Source organism: Pyricularia oryzae, chromosome 5 (assembly GCF_000002495.2).
Source record: "Pyricularia oryzae 70-15 chromosome 5, whole genome shotgun sequence".
Taxonomy (NCBI): Eukaryota; Fungi; Ascomycota; class Sordariomycetes; order Magnaporthales; family Pyriculariaceae; genus Pyricularia; species Pyricularia oryzae.
Genome location: NC_017852.1, coordinates 814,144 through 833,801, shown reverse-complemented (window position 1 = coordinate 833,801; position 19,658 = coordinate 814,144). Strand labels below are relative to the sequence as shown.

The window sequence follows — 19,658 nt, the reverse complement described above, 5'->3', positions numbered from 1 at the left end:
ACTTCATACCAACATGCACCTTCGTGGCGTTCAGTGGCGTAGCAAGACAAAATAAAATTTATCGCGCGCTGGAGGACCTCCTTTGTCGATCATCTAGGATCGCGGCGGTGGGTTTCAGGTTTAGTTTGTTTGTGTTGCCCGTCGGAACCCCAGGGGACATTGGTCGCTTTGCGGCCGCTGGCGTCTGGGCAAAGGCGAGAATTTCTTCTGAATGTCTCGGGGAGGTCGCATATCAAGGTCGGCGAGGCCCGAGCCGAAGGTGGTCACAAACACGAGATATCGATCCTTGACCTTACTCTTGGAATGACTGAAATTGTATGTAGTTTTCTTTTGTCGCTTGAACAGTTTGATTGGTCTTTCGTCTCAGAAATTATTAATGTTCAAATTAGGAACGCGAGATGCTTTGCGCTTTGTCGACAATGGTTAGATGGAATCAACGTCGGTGTTTAAGAAAAGGCCTGGCTAGACTAGTTCCAGGTGTAGTTGTCGTGAAGTTGACCACTGGAAAACTAGAGACACGAGATATCAACGCTACAAACTATGTTGCCTTCGCGATTCCAAGAGAATGTTAGGTTCAACCATGACCTACATTGCAACGTAATACCACATATATTCCCAGAAGCGTATATTACGATTTTCCAAATATTCACACATCAGCCCCTGGCGTATTAGCAGGCGATAAGCAGAAACACACGCATTCAGGCCATAATTGTTTTCCTATCTACTTAGCACCCATGTTCGTTTTGGCTTATTTCTATTGCCCGTTTTCCTCAGTCATTCTCGATACCGAAAGTCACAAGTGGAGAGAATAGTTGTTGAGACCCCGCACATTATACTGCTGTAGAACAAGCTCGGTATAGGTTCAGAGACGGCGAGGCGGAGCAGCTGCCTTTCAAGTCTCGGAGAACAACCCACTGACTCACACAAAACCAGTTATATCCATAGTAGCTGTGAGTTTAGCCCTTACCAAAAAAAGTTGCATCACGTCAAGACATTATCTCCATCAGAGCGAACATGGATCCAACTCACAGGCATGTGCTGACATTGCCTGTGTGGTTTGTTGTCCTATGCTATTGGTATAAGTGGCTCATCGAAAAGTAGTCCCGTCGTCTATGCCCCTCCCCAAAGATATTCAAACAAAGGAAAACAAACCCCAGCTGGCTTGCGTCGGGGGAGAAGGCGACCGGTTTCCCACTGTAACTCTCCCCCCCTTGAATCGTTAATCCCTACGCCGTTCGAATATCGTAATAAAAAGAACCACCAAAAGCCAGAACTTGAAAAAAGAAGGGCTGACCGCTGTACATCAATGCCCAACCCCATCCCGTGAAGAAAAAAGTAAAGAGAGGAAAAAAAAAAGTTACAAAGACCTCGATAAGAACTCCCCATGATATGCGCCAGACCCAGCCCCGACTCCTCCCAAATTTGACAGGCGAGTATGCTTCCCCGTCGTGCAAGTAGCGCCGTAACATGATATATGTCATCAGTCCCCGTGTGTGTTTCCCTTTACCCTTTCCCTTGTTAGGTGTTTCCACCACTAGCAGGCTTTAGTTGAGCCTACTCCTCTTCGAGCCGCCGAAAAAATCCTTGCCGTTGTACCCCAGACTTCCAATGTTAAAGATGTCTGCCAGGTCGTCGCCGATCCTCCGCTTCTGGCCGGCTCCTTTGCCTAGCCGACTCCTTCCTCCTGGCCTGGTCGTGCTGCTGCCGTGTCGACCCCTCGACGTCCTCGAGGCGGCCAGCGCCGGTGACATTACTGATGTTTGCTGTTGCGGGGGAAAGATTGGCGGTTGACCGTTGCCCTCGTGGGTTCTAGCGTCGGACAAGTCCAGTGATTCGATATTTAGGTTTGGTTCCTGCGGGTAGGGAACAGTCGATTGAAACGTAAACGTGTCTTGCGTAGGAAGCGTCGTCGAGTAAGAAGGCATCTGTTCCGATGCCGCAGGCGTCGATGTCGTTGTCCTCGGTGGTAATGCTATCGAGTTCGTTATAGATGGCGGTGCAGAATCTGTCCTCGAAACCGCGGGAGTCACCACGGGGGCGAAAGTTGGCGTCAAGACGGTGGAACGCTGCATCTCGGGCGATGAAGCTGAATCGGCCTTGTCGGCATCGTCCTCGCTCTCCATTGACTGCTGGGCTCCGTTGCCACCAGTGTCACCGCCGCCTCCCTCCAGCCGCTCTGTAGCCCACTGGCGGATCTTCCAGCCCTCGCCATCGCCAAGGCCAATGCTCTCCTTATCAAGGAAGGCAAGCAGGTCATCGAGACAGTCCTGGTAGCCGTCGGACCGGGCCTTTGCGTTAGCGGCGGTCGAGTTCTTGTATAACCTCGTCACCGAAAGGGCGGCGGCCTTGAAGGCATCGAGGAGCTGCTCGGCCGGTTCTGAGCTCATGTTTTTGTTGGACTGCGTAGGGCCGTCCATCCGATCGATGATTAAGTGTGGTGTGGTTTTTTTTCTCTTTCTTCTTGGCTCCTTTGTCTCGTGGAGCTGGACACAATCGATCAAACAGTCCGGTGAGAGACTGCAAATCTCCTAAAGTTGTTTTCACAGTGTAGACCTTGTCTTTGTCGTTCAGCGTACGTTGCAGCCGTAGCTGGGAGGGGTACGTTCGGTGGTGATAAGGTCGGTTTTTTCTACCGCCTTTACAGAAGGTCCACAGTGGAGCACGGGTCGACGTACTTCGTAGGTCTGGGCAGATAGAAGCGAGTCGAAGGTCCGGCTCGACGAGAGGAGTACCGGGAGACAGACAGAAAGATGTGCAGAGAGGATCAATACGTCTAGACGGTGATGAATGATGTTGCTGCTCTGGTCGTTTCTGTATGTGTCAGGTCGAGAGAATTGGGCGGGATGGACAGGTTCAAACAAAGGCAATGAGAAAAAAGCAACATTCCGTTCCAGGAGCTGACAGCCGACCAGGTGGATGATGTCGATTGCCCATGCACATGACTGACTCTTGTGGACATGGGTAGGCAAGTGGATCACGCTTGGCTGCTTAGGCCGAGCGTAGTTGGTCAGGGTCGAAGCCGTTGTTCAGTCCAGGGTAGGTGGTAGTGACGAAGCGATCAAGCTTGTCAGGTTAAGTTAGTTGACGGCTTGACGGTTACTTGTCCTTTGGTCCCTTGTAAACTGCGCCAAATGGCATTGTATTATTTGTGGTGAGTTGATGCGGCTATTTCTATCATCGGCTACCTTATCTATGCAGACCCGTAAACAGTATGTGGTATCAATCATTCCTTGACCCATACTCGATACTTGCCACCGGCTGGTGTACCCCACGCTTGCATCTACTGGCTAACAAAATACGCTATTATTCGTCTTTTCTGTGTCGTCAGCCACTGGAGTTGAGGCTGATTGTTTTGACGAAGATCAGGGATGAACCATCTAGCAGCAGTAGTTAGAAAGGGTTGCGAAACCGGTCTCAATATTATTTATATTCTCGTTTATCTACCCCTTAAACACGCATCTATCAGCACACTACCTGCCTGTATTGTAGCCACTTGGTTGTATCCACAGTCGAAAAGCTGTGTTCCGATATGCGGAAAGCTTTAACATGGAGCAACGGAGAGGGTATAGCATAAGCCAGATGTTCAAGTTGTGCTGAGGTCAGAGGAGCAAGGGAGGGCTGTGGCGGAGAATTTAACGGTGAGAAGTAAATGCTTCTGGCCGACTACGGCAGACCCTTGCTCGTTCAGAGTTTGTAAGGCAGAGCAAACTGGACTCAGTGCACTGTTACTACCGTATACCGGTTTGCGAGACAGGGTAGGTCGGACGGCGAGAATGTGATTGGTGTCTTAGCTTTGCTGCGATAAAATGCTTGCATGAGAAATCGCGTCGCGCTCACGTGATACCCACCTCTTCCCTTTCGTGCCGAGCTAAGCCGGATTGGGACGCGTAAGGTGGAATTTTGGGTACCTCACCCTGCTCTACTTCACGTCTTGCGAACTTTCTCCCCCCATCCCGCTTTTCGACATTCGCAGCTTCAGTTTTCCTTCCTACACGACATATGGTCTCCAAATATAAAACCAGGGAATCTCACGACAAGAACCAGACATCTCTGGATTTCAAAAGCCATTGATAGGAGCGAAAAGGCGCGTCCCAGGCGCGTGTAAGTGGATGGTACTTACTGGGAAAATCAAATATCAGCACAATGCCTCGAGCGTCGCGGGCCAGCGCCGCCGCCGATACCGACGCGTCAATGGTGGACGCCGCGCCTGAGAGCGCAAAGCGCCGAGGCGATGAGATGGTGAGCGTTTCGCCTGTTCCCCAAGAAAGCTCGGTCGATGACAGGCGCACGTTACTGACGGATCCGCAACGAATGGACGATTACAGGAAGTGGACGAGACCCCCGATTATACCGATTCAGATACCAACCCAAACACCACAGCAAGCAGCGTCGCTGGAGACTTGACAGTGGACGGCCGCAAGCGTCGCACAGAAGCAAACCAGCTTCGCAGGAGTATATTTGGCAGGAAACACGACCGCCTTGGCGAGTCCAAGGTATGCAGCAGGTCTTGTCTCGACTATGTACAGAGCTCTTCAAATGCGCAGCAGCCGACTGACAGCGTTTGCTTCGATAGGAGGATGATACTCTGCGGCGATTCCGGTATCTCTTGGGCCTAACGGACCTTTTCCGTCACTTCATCGAGACCAACCCCGACCCCAACATCCGCAACATCATGGAGAAGATCGATGCGCAAAACCAGGAAGCGACCAAGGGAAAGAAGGGAGCCAGTCGCCAGGGTGGCGCGTCTAGCGGTAGGGTTCGCCGGACAGAAGCCGAGGAGGACGCAGAGCTGCTCAAGGACGAGAAGCACGGAGGATCGGCCGAAACGGTCTTTCGCGAGTCCCCTGCTTTCATCCAGGGCACCATGCGAGACTACCAGATTGCAGGTCTTAACTGGCTGATCTCACTACACGAAAATGGTATTTCGGGCATTCTTGCCGACGAGATGGGTCTCGGAAAGACGCTACAAACCATATCTTTTCTGGGATACCTCCGGCACATTATGGGCATTACGGGCCCTCACCTGGTCATAGTACCCAAGTCGACCCTGGACAACTGGAAGCGCGAATTTGGAAAGTGGACTCCCGAGGTCAATGTGCTTGTCTTGCAGGGAGCCAAGGAGGAGCGCGCAGCCTTGATTGCCGAACGTCTTGTCGACGAGAGTTTCGACGTCTGTATCACCAGTTACGAGATGATCCTCCGCGAGAAGAGCCACTTGAAGAAGTTCGCCTGGGAGTACATCATCATCGACGAAGCCCATCGCATCAAGAATGAAGAGTCTTCCCTGGCTCAGGTCATCAGGTTATTCAACTCGCGTAACCGTCTCCTGATCACTGGCACCCCGCTGCAGAACAACATCCATGAGCTTTGGGCTTTGCTCAACTTTCTTCTACCAGACGTGTTTGGAGACTCGGAGGCCTTCGACCAGTGGTTCTCAGGTGAAGGTCAAGACTCGGATACTGTGGTTCAGCAACTACACCGTGTCCTGCGACCTTTCCTACTGCGCCGTGTGAAGGCTGATGTGGAAAAGAGCCTGCTACCCAAGAAGGAAGTCAATTTGTATCTCAAAATGACCGAGATGCAACGCACATGGTATCAAAAGATTCTGGAGAAGGACATTGATGCAGTGAACGGCGCCAATGGCAAGCGCGAGTCCAAGACCAGACTTCTTAACATTGTCATGCAGCTTCGGAAGTGCTGTAACCATCCTTACCTGTTCGAGGGCGCTGAGCCCGGTCCGCCATATACCACTGACGAGCACCTGGTCTACAACTCGGGCAAAATGGTAGTCCTGGACAAGTTGTTGAAGCGTCTGAAAGCTCAAGGAAGCCGTGTGCTCATCTTCTCCCAAATGAGTCGTGTTTTGGACATCCTGGAAGACTACTGTGTTTTCAGGGAGTACAAGTATAGCCGTATCGATGGAGGTACCGCCCACGAGGACAGAATCGCTGCCATCGACGAGTACAACAAGCCCGGTTCGGAGAAGTTCGTCTTCCTTCTGACTACTCGTGCCGGTGGCTTGGGAATCAACCTGACTACTGCAGACATTGTCATTCTGTTCGACAGCGATTGGAATCCCCAGGCCGACTTGCAGGCTATGGATCGAGCTCACCGTATCGGTCAAACAAAGCAAGTCTACGTCTACCGCTTCCTGGTGGACAATACTATTGAGGAAAAGGTCTTGGAGCGTGCTGCACAGAAGCTGCATCTGGACAGGTTGGTTATCCAGCAAGGCAGGGCTCAAGTTGCTGCCAAAGCAGCGGCGAACAAGGACGAGCTGCTGTCGATGATCCAGCACGGCGCGGCCAAAGTTTTCAACAAGGATTCCGATGGTGATGTGGTCAAGTCTGCCGACGACATCCAAGATGACGACATCGAAGCCATGCTTGCTTCCGGTGAAAGCCGTACTCGCGAGCTCAACGCTCGTTACGAGAAGCTTGGTATCGATGACCTGCAGAAGTTCTCGTCCGAGTCTGCCTACGACTGGAATGGCGAGAACTTTGCCCTGGTGAACAAGAGCAAGGATATAGGGGCCAACTGGATCAACCCAGCCAAACGAGAGCGCAAGGAGCAGACCTACTCGGTGGATAAGTACTACCGCCAGGCCATCTACGGCCACACAGGCCAGCCCAAAGAGGTCAAACCCAAAGCGCCTCGTCCCCCGAAGCAGGTACACATACAGGATTATCAGTTCTTTCCACCAGAGCTTCGTGACCTGCAGGATAGGGAGACTGCTTTCTACCGCAAGGAGATTGGCTACAAGGTGCCTCTGCCCGACGGCGATGATGCTACCCTGTCGGACCGGGAGGCTGAGCAGGCTCTTGATCAGCAAGAAATTGACAACGCCACGCCACTCACCGAGGAAGAGCAGCAGCGGAAACAGGAGCTTTCAGAGGAAGGATTCTCGGAATGGAACCGCAGGGACTTCCAACAATTCGTCAATGGTTGCCACAAGTTTGGGCGAAACGATTTTGAGGGCATCGCCACCGAAGTGGTGGGCAAGACGGCTGCGGAAATCAAGGCCTACTCCAAGGTCTTTTGGCAGCGCTACACCGAAATTGCCGACTATCATAAATACATCAAGACGATCGAGGACGGTGAGGAGAAGCTCCGCAAGATCGAGCATCAGCGCAAGATGCTACGCAAGAAGATGTCGCAGTACCGTGTACCATTGCAGCAGCTCAAGATCAATTACTCGGTGTCGACAACAAACAAAAAGGTGTATACCGAAGAAGAGGACCGGTTCTTGCTCGTCCAACTTGACAAGCATGGTATCGACTCTGACGGCATCTTTGAGACCATCAGAGACGAGATCCGTGATAGCGCACTCTTCCGCTTTGACTGGTTCTTTTTGAGCCGCACCCCAACCGAGCTCAGCCGTCGCGCAACCACCCTGCTCACTACCATTGTCAAGGAGTTCGACGACATGAACACGACCAAGGGCACCAACGGAACCGCAAACGGCCGTGCCAAGCGTGACGTTGATGATGAGGAGAATGACGAGGACAGCATCCTGGGAATGGCACCTCCAAAGAAGAAGGCCAAGAACGGGGTCAAGGTACGTAAACTTGGCAAAGATGTTGCAGACCACTGAAGGAATGTGTACTAATGTGTTTGAATTACAGAACAAGACACTGGATAATGTCAAGTCAACGACAGCAAGCAAAAACAACTCGGCAGCTCCGTCGAGGGCATCAAGCGTCAACTCCAACACATCACCTGCACCTCCGGCCAAGAGCAAGGCCAAGGGCAAGAAGAAATAAACAACGCCCATATACATTGTCTTTTCTTCAGTAATTCACACTCTCCTTGTACATATCTGTTTGGAACTCTTTGATGGGCATAACAAAAAAAGAGACATGTGGCGTTCTCGGGTGTTTTGACGACATAGACAAGCTTGGCTTCAGGGGTAGGTAATTCTTTTCAACTTTTGTGCACTTTGTGCTGTTTTTCACTCCGACTTTCGGGACAAGATGGAAGGAGACGCTCTTGGGAGGGAGAAATGGTACTACTCATTGCGGGAGAAATATGCAGAATGGGCACAAGTGCGTAGACCTTGGGGGGATTACGAGAGATAGTAAGAGAGCTGGGAAAAATCTTGTTTTTCTTTTGTGAAGCATCCCATCGTCGTCGTTGTTGCCATTTAGCACTACCGAACCGTTCTCCTGAGTGATTTTTTTTGAAAGTGGTGCAACTCTTTTTGGCTTTCATTCTTTTCTCTTGTGGTCATGAAAACGCCCGTTGATTAAAGCCCCTTTTTCTTTTATCTTTCCCCTTCGTTTGCCCTCCATGCGAGAAAAGAAGAAAAAAAGGAAAATATTTACCAAGAAAACGCTGTGTGATGCCCCCTCAGGTGAACAAACTTATGAACCAAGAAAAAAAATGAATAAAAACAAGCAAGGACCGAGAAAAACCATGAAAAAAAAAGAGAAAAATAAGCGAAACAAACTGCGGGCTGGACCGCCCACTCCAGGCGCCTATTTTTTGCCTTCCGTTATAAAACCATTCGCGGAGATCAAAAACCCAAGATAGAGAAAAAATCGTTGATATTCTTTCTTTTTTTCTTTGATGGCTTATTGCTGTGCCTGCTCCATCTTGTTCTTCCTTTCCCTCTCAACCTCGTACATAAAGTCAAAGTAGCCCTTGTCGAACTGGTGTACACGGACGTAACCGTCCTCACCGCCAGAGGCGTAACCCTTGCCGTTTGGCTCAGCAGCGACGTAGTTCTATTCGCGATGGGTGTCATGTCAGTAAGAATTCTGTCACAAAACCGTATACAACAATTTTTCGTTCTTGCTCAAAGGTTCGAATAGGGAGCAATCTTACCAAAGGACCGAAGTGACCCCTGACACGGCCGATCTCGTCCTCAAAGATCTTATGGTAGAACCTAGCCTCGAATTTACCCTGGCGAGCAGAGGTGGTGGTAACGTCCATGGCGGCCTGACCACCACCGAGGATGACGTAGTCCTTCTTGGGGGTGATGACAGCGCTATTCAGCGGTGTATCCGCGGGGTATGTCTTGAGAACCTCGAGGTCCCGGGCAGTGACGAGCTTAGCGGTCTTGTCCTTGGAGGCCGTGATGAAGTAAGTGCGGTCCTGCGACCACTGAAGGTCCCTGATCTCACTACCCATGTCATGGATCTGAACTGAGTGGAGTTGATCGCCGTTCTGTGGATTTTCGTGTGGTTAGAACTTTGCTCAAGATATTCGTTTGCCCACCTGCCAGTGACGACATATACGAAGGTCTCATGGACATTAAAACGCCCCGTCTCCATCACAAGCACTGCAAACTCACCTTGGCGTCGTATTGCGAGACTGAGCCGTCCTCGTGACCGGCAATGATATACTTGGCAAGGTAACTCCATCCAGCAACAGTGGCCTTGCTCTCGTCACAGACGATGGTCATGGCCCTCTCGGGGTTCTGCTCTGCGTCAACGTCAAGCTTGACGTCGAGGACGACGATGGTTCCGAGGTGGCCCATGCGCTTCTCGGTAACACCGAGCAGCCTAGTGCCGTCGGGGCTGAACTCGACCCTCTTGACGGCGGTGGGGAACTCCCAGGTGTGGAGGCAGCGGCCCGTCTTGATCTCCCACAGCTTGATGGTGTTGTCGGCGGAACCAGTAGCGATGATGGTGCTGGTCGGGTCGCAGTCGACGGTCCAGATGGCACCCTGGTGGCCGTGGTAGGTACCCAGGCGCTCGCCATTGTGTGCGAACCAGACGCAGATGTGCTGATCCTTGGCTACCGAGAAGATGAGGTCGCCGTCGGGGTTGAATCTACGGACGACGCGCACGAGAAGGTCAGCATGATGTTAGGTTGGAGGAATAGAGACCAAGGGACCGGAAGAGGTCACAATGGGACGCGCCGACGGGGAGCCCAGCCAAAAAAAATATATATATGAAGTTATATGATATAACACTGCACGTAGATGGCCAGCATCATGTGATATGGTGCGATGGGGCGGGCATAGATGGAGGATGCGCACTTGACTTGGGTCAGGGCCCTTTCGTGGCCCGAAAGAAGGATGGGTCTCATCTTGGCTGGTTTGTTTGAGTTCTCTTGATGTTCAAAGTTGAGATCAAGAGTCTGGGGTATCGCGAATGGTCAACGACAAGGTGGAGGTTTAGTCGTTTGGGGTTGGGTCGTAAAATAGTAATCGCGATGGTTGGTGGTGTTGGTCTGGCCCTTGTTCGCGGGATGTGGAACAATTTTTTGATAAGGGCGATTGTGTTGTGCGCTGCATGTTTTTTGCCTGCTATGTCACTTGGAGGTTTTGGGAGGGGCAACTTTTGGCCGAAAAAAAAGCGCTGACAGCTCCGCGCCCCTCACTTGTGCGCTAAGGGACCAGTCACCAATTTTTAGTCACCGCCTTTGAGGTACCCTGTCGTAATTACCTGGCTTTGAATTTGAACTTGAGTACCTGGCAGACAACTTGACAAGGTACAGACAGTAAGTACTAGGTCTAGGTACCGTACCTTACTTAAGGTAGGTACCCCTAGGTTGGTACTTACTGGCAGCAGAGCACTATGACCGAAACAACGTCCACAAAGAGTAAATCTCAGGCAGAGGCAACGCACACCTCGCCTCACCTTGAAAACCCTACTGGCTACAGTGCAATGCTACCAATCGCATGTGCGATCGTCAACAAATGACAAGCGTAGAAACGCTTCCTTACCTAGGCTAAACCTGCATCTTTACGACGTGGGACACTCTGCAGAAGTGCAGCGACCAGCCTAAGAACAGGGTCAAGCTCGCAGTGAAATATTGATGTTTGGCTAATTATCTTTCCTTGCTTGGCAATGTTTCGACACACCGCAAACCTGTCGGACGCGCGGTGGGGACTTCGCACATTTAGAGTGCGAACAACAAGTTAGAAAGTTTCAAACAATGTTACAGTCGAGATACTCCATTGATTGGAACCGGTGTGATGCTGCGATCTTGAATCGCGACACTGTGGCTCCCTGTTAGACCATCGGCTTTATTAAAGAGACAAAGGCCGCACCCCGAGCATGAAGGTAAAAATGGTGACTGTTGCTTGGCTCATATTTCCAAGACTCTTGTTAGCAAAGCAGACTAAGAGCGTACGAGTCTTTTGAAAGTCATCAATTTAGATTGAATATTTTTGGCTTTTTTTTTTCTTTGTTTTTTTTATCGTCAGTATCGCAAAGGGATATCCTGGCGAAATCCCTTTTATCAATACGCTCCACTCTTTGAGTCACAATTTTGTTTGTCATATCATCATTAAAAAAAAAAAAAAAAAAAAAACGCCATCGGGCGTCTATCGGACACAAGCGACCGCTGCCGACAACGAATTAAAAAGAATCAGGCGGCAAACTTGGCCAGACTCCTTTTTAAACCGCAAAAATGATAGCTGATGGAAAACTTAGACTAGCTTCCACGATGCGCAGGTGTTCTCGTACCACCAGTTTGCATCCCAACTCGAGGAGCACGAGTTTGGCAAGGTTTTCTTCTCTTGCTGCTGCACGTCACACGCTTAACCTGCAGTCATCATCCAACGACTCATCTGCGATAAGACTCCAGACTGAGCCTGCTGCTGCCACCGCGGCTACCCACCCTGGCCGATACCGCCTGCCCAGCCTAACTTGTTCCCCAGATCCACGTGCCACCCTTCGAGGGCCACAAAATCCTCTGGCTCTGGTCTCCCGCCATCACCTACACCACCTACCAAGGACTAGTTCTAGTTCCAGAGGGCAATTTTCGCAGAAGAGGGACTTTGCGACTAGCAGCTCAAAACCCAGCAGCGACATGGCCGCCATCAAGATTGACGGAACGGCTATTGCCAAGAAAATAAGGGAGAGGCTTCACGCCGAAATCGATGAGAAACAGGCCGTGAACCCCCACTATAAGCCGTGCCTTAACATCATCCAAGGTAACTTTTCTTCTTCTTTGGTTGTCTTGTCTGAACATTATTTGGGTTGCATATAATGTGACTAACACTCTACCTTGCTTCTAGTTGGTGACAGATCTGATTCTTGTAAGAGCCGTCCCTGATTCCCTAAACCAGACGATGAGCATAGGTTATGATCAAAACCTACAATCAATCAATGTCTGGATGACTGACTACTCCCACTTACCTTATATGCAGCCACCTATGTTCGCATGAAGCTCAAGGCCGCCGAAGAGGTATGGAACCCCGCATTCTGTCGCCTCGGTATGCATGACTTTGCTGACTTTTTTTTCCAGGCTGGCATACAATGTGAACTGCTCCACTATCCCGAGACCATCTCGGAGGCTGAGCTGCTCAACCAATTGCACCGTATTAACAACGACCCCAACATCCACGGTGTCCTTGTTCAGCTACCATTGCCAAAGCACCTCGATGAGTACGCCGTCACCTCGGCCGTGGCTGACGAGAAGGACGTTGATGGCTTTGGTGCGACAAACATTGGCGAGCTGGCCAAGAAGGGCGGCCGCCCTTACTTCATCCCATGCACTCCCAAGGGCATCATGGTTCTGCTCGAGGAGGCTGGTGTGGATCTGAAGGGGAAGAATGCAGTAGTTCTTGGTCGCAGTGACATTGTGGGCAGCCCTGTGAGCTACCTGCTCAAGAACGCCGATGCCACCGTTACCGTATGCCACTCCAGGACTGTCGGCCTCCAAGACCACTTGAAGGCTGCTGACATTGTTGTCGCAGCCATTGGCAAGGCTGGCTTTGTCAAGGGGGAGTGGCTCAAGCCGGGCGCCGTTGTCATTGACGTCGGCACCAACTACATCCCTGATGCCTCCAAGAAGTCTGGCCAACGTCTCGTTGGCGATGTCGACTTCGAATCTGCCGCTCAGGTGGCGTCCCACATCACACCTGTGCCCGGTGGTGTTGGCCCCATGACTGTGGCCATGCTGCTCCAGAACGTTGTCGATTCGGCAACCATGCACACGCAGCGTCAGAAGAATCGCAAGACCGTGCCGTTGCCGCTCAAGCTGCTTGACCCCGTACCCTCGGACATTGCCATCTCCAGGGCCCAGGTCCCCAAGCAGATTGTCCGCGTTGCTGAGGAGGTTGGCATCGGCGCCTCCGAGCTGGAGCCTTACGGTGCATACAAGGCAAAAGTTGACCTCAGTCTGCTCGACCGCCTTAAGCATCGTCGCAACGGTCGCTATGTGGTTGTCACTGGCATCACCCCTACCCCGTTGGGAGAAGGAAAGTCGACGACGACTATGGGTATTGCTCAGGCCCTTGGTGGTCACTTGGGACGCCCAACATTTGCCAACGTCAGACAGCCCAGCCAAGGCCCGACTTTCGGCATCAAGGGTGGCGCTGCCGGTGGTGGCTACAGTCAGGTCATTCCCATGGACGAGTTCAACCTGCATCTCACTGGTGACATCCACGCCATTACTGCTGCAAACAACCTTCTGGCTGCTGCTATTGACACGCGTATTTTCCACGAGAACACATCCAAGGATGCCGGTCTCTTCAAGCGTCTGGTTCCGGTGAAGAACGGAAAGCGAGAGTTTGCTCCCATCATGTTCCGCCGCCTGAAGAAGCTTGGAATCACCAAAACCGACCCGGCAGAGCTCACAGAGGAAGAGATCAGCCGCTTCGTGAGGCTGGATATCGACCCCGAGACCATTACCTGGAGGCGTGTACTGGATGTCAATGACCGTCACCTGCGTGGAATCACCATTGGCACTGCGCCTACCGAGAAGGGTCAGACCCGTGAGAGCGGCTTTGATATCTCGGTTGCCAGCGAGTGTATGGCTATCTTGGCGCTGAGCACTAGCTTGGCAGACATGCGCGAGCGCCTGGGCAGCATGGTTGTTGCCACATCACGAAGCGGAGACCCCGTCACTTGCGACGACATTGGTGCTGGTGGTGCCTTGACCGCGTTGATGCGTGACGCCATCAAGCCCAACCTGATGCAGACCCTGGAGGGCACGCCCGTCTTTGTTCACGCCGGCCCCTTTGCCAACATCAGTATCGGTAACAGCTCGATTCTTGCCGACAAGATTGCCCTCAAGCTGGTTGGCACCGAGCCTGACGAGGACCACTCGGCCAACACTGGCTTTGTCGTAACCGAAGCTGGTTTCGACTTCACCATGGGCGGCGAACGCTTCTTCAACATCAAGTGCCGCACTTCAGGCCTTGTTCCGGATGTTGTCGTTATCGTCGCCACCGTGCGCGCCATCAAGGTCCACGGCGGCGGCCCGCCCATCACCCCTGGCGCTCCGCTCAGCCCTGTCTACAAGGAGGAGAATGTTGAGACGCTGAGGGCTGGCTGCACGAACCTGCGCAAGCAGATCGAGAACGCCAAGCAGTACGGTGTGCCCGTGGTCGTGGCTATCAACAAGTTTTCGACCGACACTGACGCCGAGGTCGCCGTCGTGCGGGAAGAGTCACTAGCCGCAGGTGCCGTTGACGCTGTGCTCTCCAACCACTGGGCCGAGGGTGGCAAGGGAGCGATTGACCTCGCCCAGGCTGTCATTGCAGCCAGCGACCTGCCCAAGCCCGACTTCAAGCTGCTTTACAGCCTGGAGGGAACTGTCCAGGAGCGTATTGAGAAGATCGCCAAGGACATGTACGGTGCGGCAGCTGTGGAGTTCTCAGAGTTAGCCCAGAAGAAGGTCGAGACTTATACACGCCAAGGATTCGGAAACCTGCCGATTTGCATCGCTAAGACTCAGTACTCAACATCGCACGACCCCGAGCTCAAGGGTGCGCCCAAGGGCTTCACAGTGCCCATCAGGGACGTTAGGATGGCGGCTGGAGCTGGCTACCTGTGAGTTTTCCCGGTTTCACTAACTGCGACGGTTGGTCAGCGGTTTGTAGGATTGGTTTACTGACGTGATTTCGTGTCTCTGTTGCAGGTACGCTCTCGCTGCTGACATTCAGACTATTCCTGGTCTGCCTACGGCACCTGGATATCTCAATGTCGACGTTGATCTTGAGACTGGCGAGATTGACGGTCTGTTTTAAGAGGTCAAAAGACCATTCGGTTCCCGTTTGTTGTGAGATACATGGACGTACATTCAACAGCGTCTGACTTTCACTTTTTGTTTTCATTTTTTTTCTGGTCTCAACTACTATACCCATTCACCGGGGCATTTTTGTCATTTTGAAGCATTTGGGTTTTTTTTTTATTGGGAGCGTTCAAAGGATGACTGGGTAAAAAGGGGTTTTCAACAAAAGGCGTCAGTGAAATAAGCGTGGCACAAAAATTGTTGCTCGGGATTTGGGCGCTCGCTACTGTGATTTTTTTTCTTGCATTTCATCATGCGAGGCATATTCGGCATAGCATATTTTTTAGAAAGCTGGCTGATAGATGAGACAGATAGAAAGCTGTATAGATAAATATTTATCTTCTGTGACCTGGAGGGAAATAAAAAGGAACAAGAGGTTTTTTTTTTTTTTGGAAATCTAAGAGAAGCTGCCCGCCCATGTGAACGGCTAACACCAGTGGGGAGATTGATATTAAGTGGTCTTTCGGATATGACTACGCTAAACGCAATAATACGCACAGCTTGCAGCGGGAGTCCACAAAACCCCTTTGCGCATGCAAACCCCCGCTACGGCCCGGGGGCAGGGCGAGTATGGCCGGCGGTTGCAACCTCGAGAATCTCATCCTCGAGACCAACGACGTGATGCACCTTGACACCAGCGGCCTCTAGCACGGCGCGGCCCGAGTTGCCCTTGACAAAGGTGTCGGGCTCGAGCACGCCCACATAAACGTCGGTGATAAAGTCCCGGTAGGCGAGGATGCGCTGCACGCACGGCAGGTTGCCGCTCAGGCGCTCCACGCACGGCTCCATGGTCGTGTACAGGGCCAGCCGGCCCCTGGGCAGGGCTAGTTGCTGTATTTGCTGGTCGCCTGGGAGCTCGGTGCTGGGTGGTGCGTCGGCTGCTGGCGAGGAGACCTTGGCGATGCAGCACTGCTCCGCGTGGGTGTTGCCTGGGAGCTCGAGGGTGTAGCCTGTTGCGAGGACTGTGGGGGAGGAGGGGGTGGAGGGTTCTTGTGATGATGCTGTGGAAGGGGATGGGTCGACTAGCAAAGCGCCGACGCGGTAGTTTGTGGGTAGGCACGGCGAGGATCTGGCGAGGGTCAGGGCTTGGGCCATGAGGGCTTTGTGGTCTGGGGGGTTGTTTGGGGATGTCATTGTTATTTTGTTTTGGCTGGCTTATTAAGTGTTCCCTCTTCTCTTGGGTTTTTTTTTTTTTTTTTTTTTGTACTGTTGAATTTGTTGTCAAATTATTGTGGTGAGCTACCGGGTATGTGGAGGGCATCGAAATATTATGTGGTTTGAATGGTGGCGAGAGCAATATAGTCCGGGGCGGATGACGGAGCTGGTAGACGGCCGGTGGTGGGGGTGTACCTGATGAATTACAGTGGGGCGTACCGGCCCGCCGGCGTCGGACTTGACTTAAGTGGAACGCGTCGAAACAAGCAAAGAAAGCGCGTCATAACTTACTTCCCATCCACCCATCCTTCATCCCACGTTTACGTACCACCGAATACCAAAAAAACCATCATCAGTCGGTCGGTCACTCATTATGGATTCATACCAGGAGCCAACGGGTGAGGAGCCACCCACCATCGATCCTTATGAGGTCCTCTCTCTGGACCATACGGCCACTCCAGATCAGGTCAAGGCCGCATACCGAAAGGCCGCATTGAAGAACCATCCTGGTGAGTGACTGCTACAAATCGGACATGGAAACTCTACACGTATTCTCATTTCTTGATCGTATTCCTCAAGTCTTTCGGCATACTTATCCTTGCTAATCGACAACCCTCCCCGGAACAGACAAGGTCCCCGAGGACCAAAAAGCCAGCGCGCACGAAAAGTTCCAGCAGATCGCCTTTGCGTACGCGGTGCTGTCTGACCCGGCGCGGCGGGCCCGCTACGACGCGACGGGCTCGACGTCCGAGTCGATCGTGGACTCTGACGGCTTCGACTGGAGCGACTTTTACCGGGCGCAGTTCGCCGACGCCGTGTCGGGCGAGGCGATTGAGAAGTTTGCGCGCACGTACAAGGGCTCCGACGAGGAACGCGACGACGTCTTGGCCGCGTACGAGGCCGGTCGCGGCGACCTCGACGTCGTCTACGAGTCTGTCATGCTCAGCAACGTCCTCGAGGACGACGAGCGGTTCAGGGCCTGGATCGACGAGGCGATTTCCAAGGGGGACGTTGAGGGGTTCAAGGCGTACACCAAGGAGAGCAAGAAGAAGAGGGACAAGAGGGTCAAGGACGCAAAGGGCGAGGCGGCCGAGGCGGAGGAGTATGCCAAGGAGCTCGGGGTGCATGGCAAGTTGTTTGGCGGCGGTGCTGCCGGGGAGGGTAAGGGCAAGGGGAAAGGGAAGAAGAAGGATGCCGGCGGCGAGGATGCGCTTGCGGCGCTGATCCGGGGCAGGCAGGCCGATCGGATGGACGCCCTGGACCGGCTGGCCGAGAAGTACGGTGCCGCTGCGCCCAAGGCGAAGAAGAAGGGCAAGAAGCGCGCGGCGGAAGACGAGGACGACGAGGACGGCGGTGAGCCCTCAGAGGAAGCGTTCCAGGCTACGCAGGCCCGCCTCTTTGGTAAAAAGTCGAACGGGGAGAAGGCAGCTGCAGGATCTACGAAGAAGCGAACTAGGCGTGGTTGATTCTGTGCTCCGCTGAACTTGGGGACATTTGGTCATGTACATGGCAAAGGCGTTACTGTTTGGGGTTCTGGCGTTCCTGTTTGCGCTTATTGCTTGCTTTGTTATTGTGTTTTGTTTTCTCGGACAGATGGATATACCACTTTGGAGGATGGCACGGCGTTTCGAGGCAAGAAGTCAAAAAAGGTAATTTGAGAAAATAGGGAATCAATGTGAATAGGACTCAAGGCAGTGAATTTCTTCTTTTTTTTTTTTTTTTTTTTTTTTTTTTTTTTTTACCCTTTTCAATTTTTGCTGCCTTGGCAAGTGTACCTCAGGACTATACATGGTGTTGCTGTGCATAGTAAGCTGCCTGGTGAGGCCTCACTGGTGCAGACAATTCCATGCACGACTACCCTGAGAGGAATGGGAAGTAAGCTTAAGAGGCTTCGGCCAGGAAATCCGCATGCTTGGTCATTGTACTCGCTAAAGAACTTGATGCATCGGAGGATACATAGTGACTACTCCAGTATACCTCGAATATACTCGAGCCCCAGCTCATGCCAAGGGACACTAATTGACGCCTGGGTTAGAACAGCTGTCTTTAAACGATAGGGGGTGGTTGTGTTTTGCTCGAGGAGAGTTTCTCAAGTAGGAAAGGAGGCTGACTTGAAATTTGAATTGCCGTGAGAAAAGGGTGTTGACAATCACCGGGGCCTGCCTTTTGTTGCACCCGGGGGAATTATCCAGGTGGGTAGGTAAGGTACACATGGGAAAGAATCCTTCATCGCGATGGTGGAAACCTACCCTTGGACATCACAGCATCCCGAAAGGGAAATTTTGCGAGAGGGCAATCTTATTGTTTTCGATATTTTCTATTTTCTACTGCCAGAAATCTACGAGCAATCTTCCTTTTTCCCGCTGCAAGTATTAAGGAGGTGCCAGATACATCTTCAGGACTTCAGCTTTGGGCAGGCAAGGGTAGTGACGATGGTGGGCCCTTTTTTTCTTTTCTTTTTCTTTTTTTTTTTTTCCTTTTCGCGTGGTGTGTGGTTATACAACATGGAAATTCGCGTGGTAAAATATTTTGTTATTGCTCCTTCTTCCCCTTTATTGTGGTTCATCAGTACCTTACATGCAGGAAGCTCAAGCAGGTGAGATTGATCGTCCCATCTTGGACCCGTGCCACACGGACTTGAAACCTTCTGTGCGTTTTCTGGAAGAATATCATCATTTAGACGAAACAACTTTCAACGGAAGCGCCGATAGGCGCGTTGGTTCGTCTGTATTAGACGCCAGGGGAATGACACAAGGGGAAAAAAGAGAAAGACAAATTAAGAATGTTGGTCAGGCTGAGCTAGTAAATTTTGTTTTCCGCCAATGCAAGGGCAGTAGTAGCAGCAACAGCTCCAACCCACACTCGTTCTAGCTAGATAGTTCATATACATCCAACCAGTCTCTCGGGAGCTAATTCTAGACTAGCTACAGTATGCGAGGGCAGACCATTGTACACATCACGAGGTCAAAGATATTATAGTTTGGCATGCCAAAATGAGGATCTTACTGCGAGTAGTGGTAGAAAATACTCTTGTCAAGCTACGATAGGTTGAAGCGCGAGTGCCAACCAGGAAGTCTAAACCTAAAACTAGTGCTCACATGAATGTATGCAGTCGTCGTGTGGGCTACAGCTGGGCTGCAGACCGATTTGACAAATGATGACGACCCGACATTCCAATTAGTTAGTCTCATTTTCTCCAAAAGAGACGCAAATAGAATAGCAATACCGGTATACTACCCTACCTTAGCAGTAGTACATTTCTTGGTGCATTCTTGGGTGTTTAAAAAAGAAGCAAGCTACAAGGGTCTACTGCTCTTGGCAGACTGCGAGGAGGATATTCGGTGAATCGGGTTTCAATATCATGACAAGATGGATGATGCTTAATCGAAAAAAGGGTCCTGCAGGTCTCGGGAGCAAATTTTTTTTGTATATTGTATGAAGTAGATTGATGCTTTTATTCTCTCTACCGATCGTTTAGCAAATGCTATTAATAGAGACTAAGCGCCCGTCACCGGCTCCACCACCGT

At 51.7% G+C, this 19,658-nt stretch overlaps 6 protein-coding genes across 6 annotated transcripts; 3 read left to right on the top strand and 3 right to left on the bottom strand.

Annotated features, from left to right (window-relative positions):
- Nucleotides 1-912: 912 nt before the first annotated feature.
- On the bottom strand, nt 913-2,902 carry MGG_01011 (uncharacterized protein). Its single transcript, XM_003717885.1, has one exon. It carries the CDS (start codon nt 2,415-2,417, stop codon nt 1,545-1,547), a length of 873 nt encoding a protein of 290 aa, XP_003717933.1. The 5' UTR covers nt 2,418-2,902; the 3' UTR covers nt 913-1,544.
- Nucleotides 2,903-3,954: 1,052 nt separating this feature from the next.
- MGG_01012 (ISWI chromatin-remodeling complex ATPase ISW2) lies at nt 3,955-8,473 on the top strand. Its single transcript, XM_003717884.1, has 4 exons — nt 3,955-4,239; nt 4,326-4,493; nt 4,574-7,558; nt 7,626-8,473. Exons 1-4 carry the CDS (start codon nt 4,144-4,146, stop codon nt 7,761-7,763), a joined length of 3,387 nt encoding a protein of 1,128 aa, XP_003717932.1. The 5' UTR covers nt 3,955-4,143; the 3' UTR covers nt 7,764-8,473.
- On the bottom strand, nt 8,068-10,237 carry MGG_01013 (eukaryotic translation initiation factor 3 39 kDa subunit). The gene is made up of 4 exons (XM_003717883.1): nt 9,986-10,237; nt 9,296-9,776; nt 8,827-9,168; nt 8,068-8,726 (listed from the first exon to the last, which is right to left on the bottom strand). Exons 1-4 carry the CDS (start codon nt 10,033-10,035, stop codon nt 8,574-8,576), a joined length of 1,026 nt encoding a protein of 341 aa, XP_003717931.1. The 5' UTR covers nt 10,036-10,237; the 3' UTR covers nt 8,068-8,573.
- Nucleotides 10,238-11,033: 796 nt separating this feature from the next.
- Nucleotides 11,034-15,358, top strand: MGG_01014 (C-1-tetrahydrofolate synthase). Its single transcript, XM_003717882.1, has 5 exons — nt 11,034-11,890; nt 11,975-11,995; nt 12,107-12,144; nt 12,205-14,735; nt 14,824-15,358. The coding sequence occupies exons 1-5, from the start codon at nt 11,365-11,367 to the stop codon at nt 14,930-14,932; spliced, it is 3,225 nt and encodes a 1,074-aa protein (XP_003717930.1). The 5' UTR covers nt 11,034-11,364; the 3' UTR covers nt 14,933-15,358.
- Nucleotides 15,359-15,522: 164 nt separating this feature from the next.
- Nucleotides 15,523-16,110, bottom strand: MGG_14638 (cytidine and deoxycytidylate deaminase zinc-binding domain-containing protein; the record flags this gene model as incomplete). The annotated part of the gene is made up of 1 exon (XM_003717881.1): nt 15,523-16,110. The coding sequence occupies one exon, from the start codon at nt 16,108-16,110 to the stop codon at nt 15,523-15,525; it is 588 nt and encodes a 195-aa protein (XP_003717929.1).
- Nucleotides 16,111-16,403: 293 nt separating this feature from the next.
- On the top strand, nt 16,404-17,836 carry MGG_01016 (chaperone dnaJ 6). Its single transcript, XM_003717880.1, has 2 exons — nt 16,404-16,640; nt 16,759-17,836. Exons 1-2 carry the CDS (start codon nt 16,505-16,507, stop codon nt 17,595-17,597), a joined length of 975 nt encoding a protein of 324 aa, XP_003717928.1. The 5' UTR covers nt 16,404-16,504; the 3' UTR covers nt 17,598-17,836.
- Nucleotides 17,837-19,658: the final 1,822 nt, after the last annotated feature.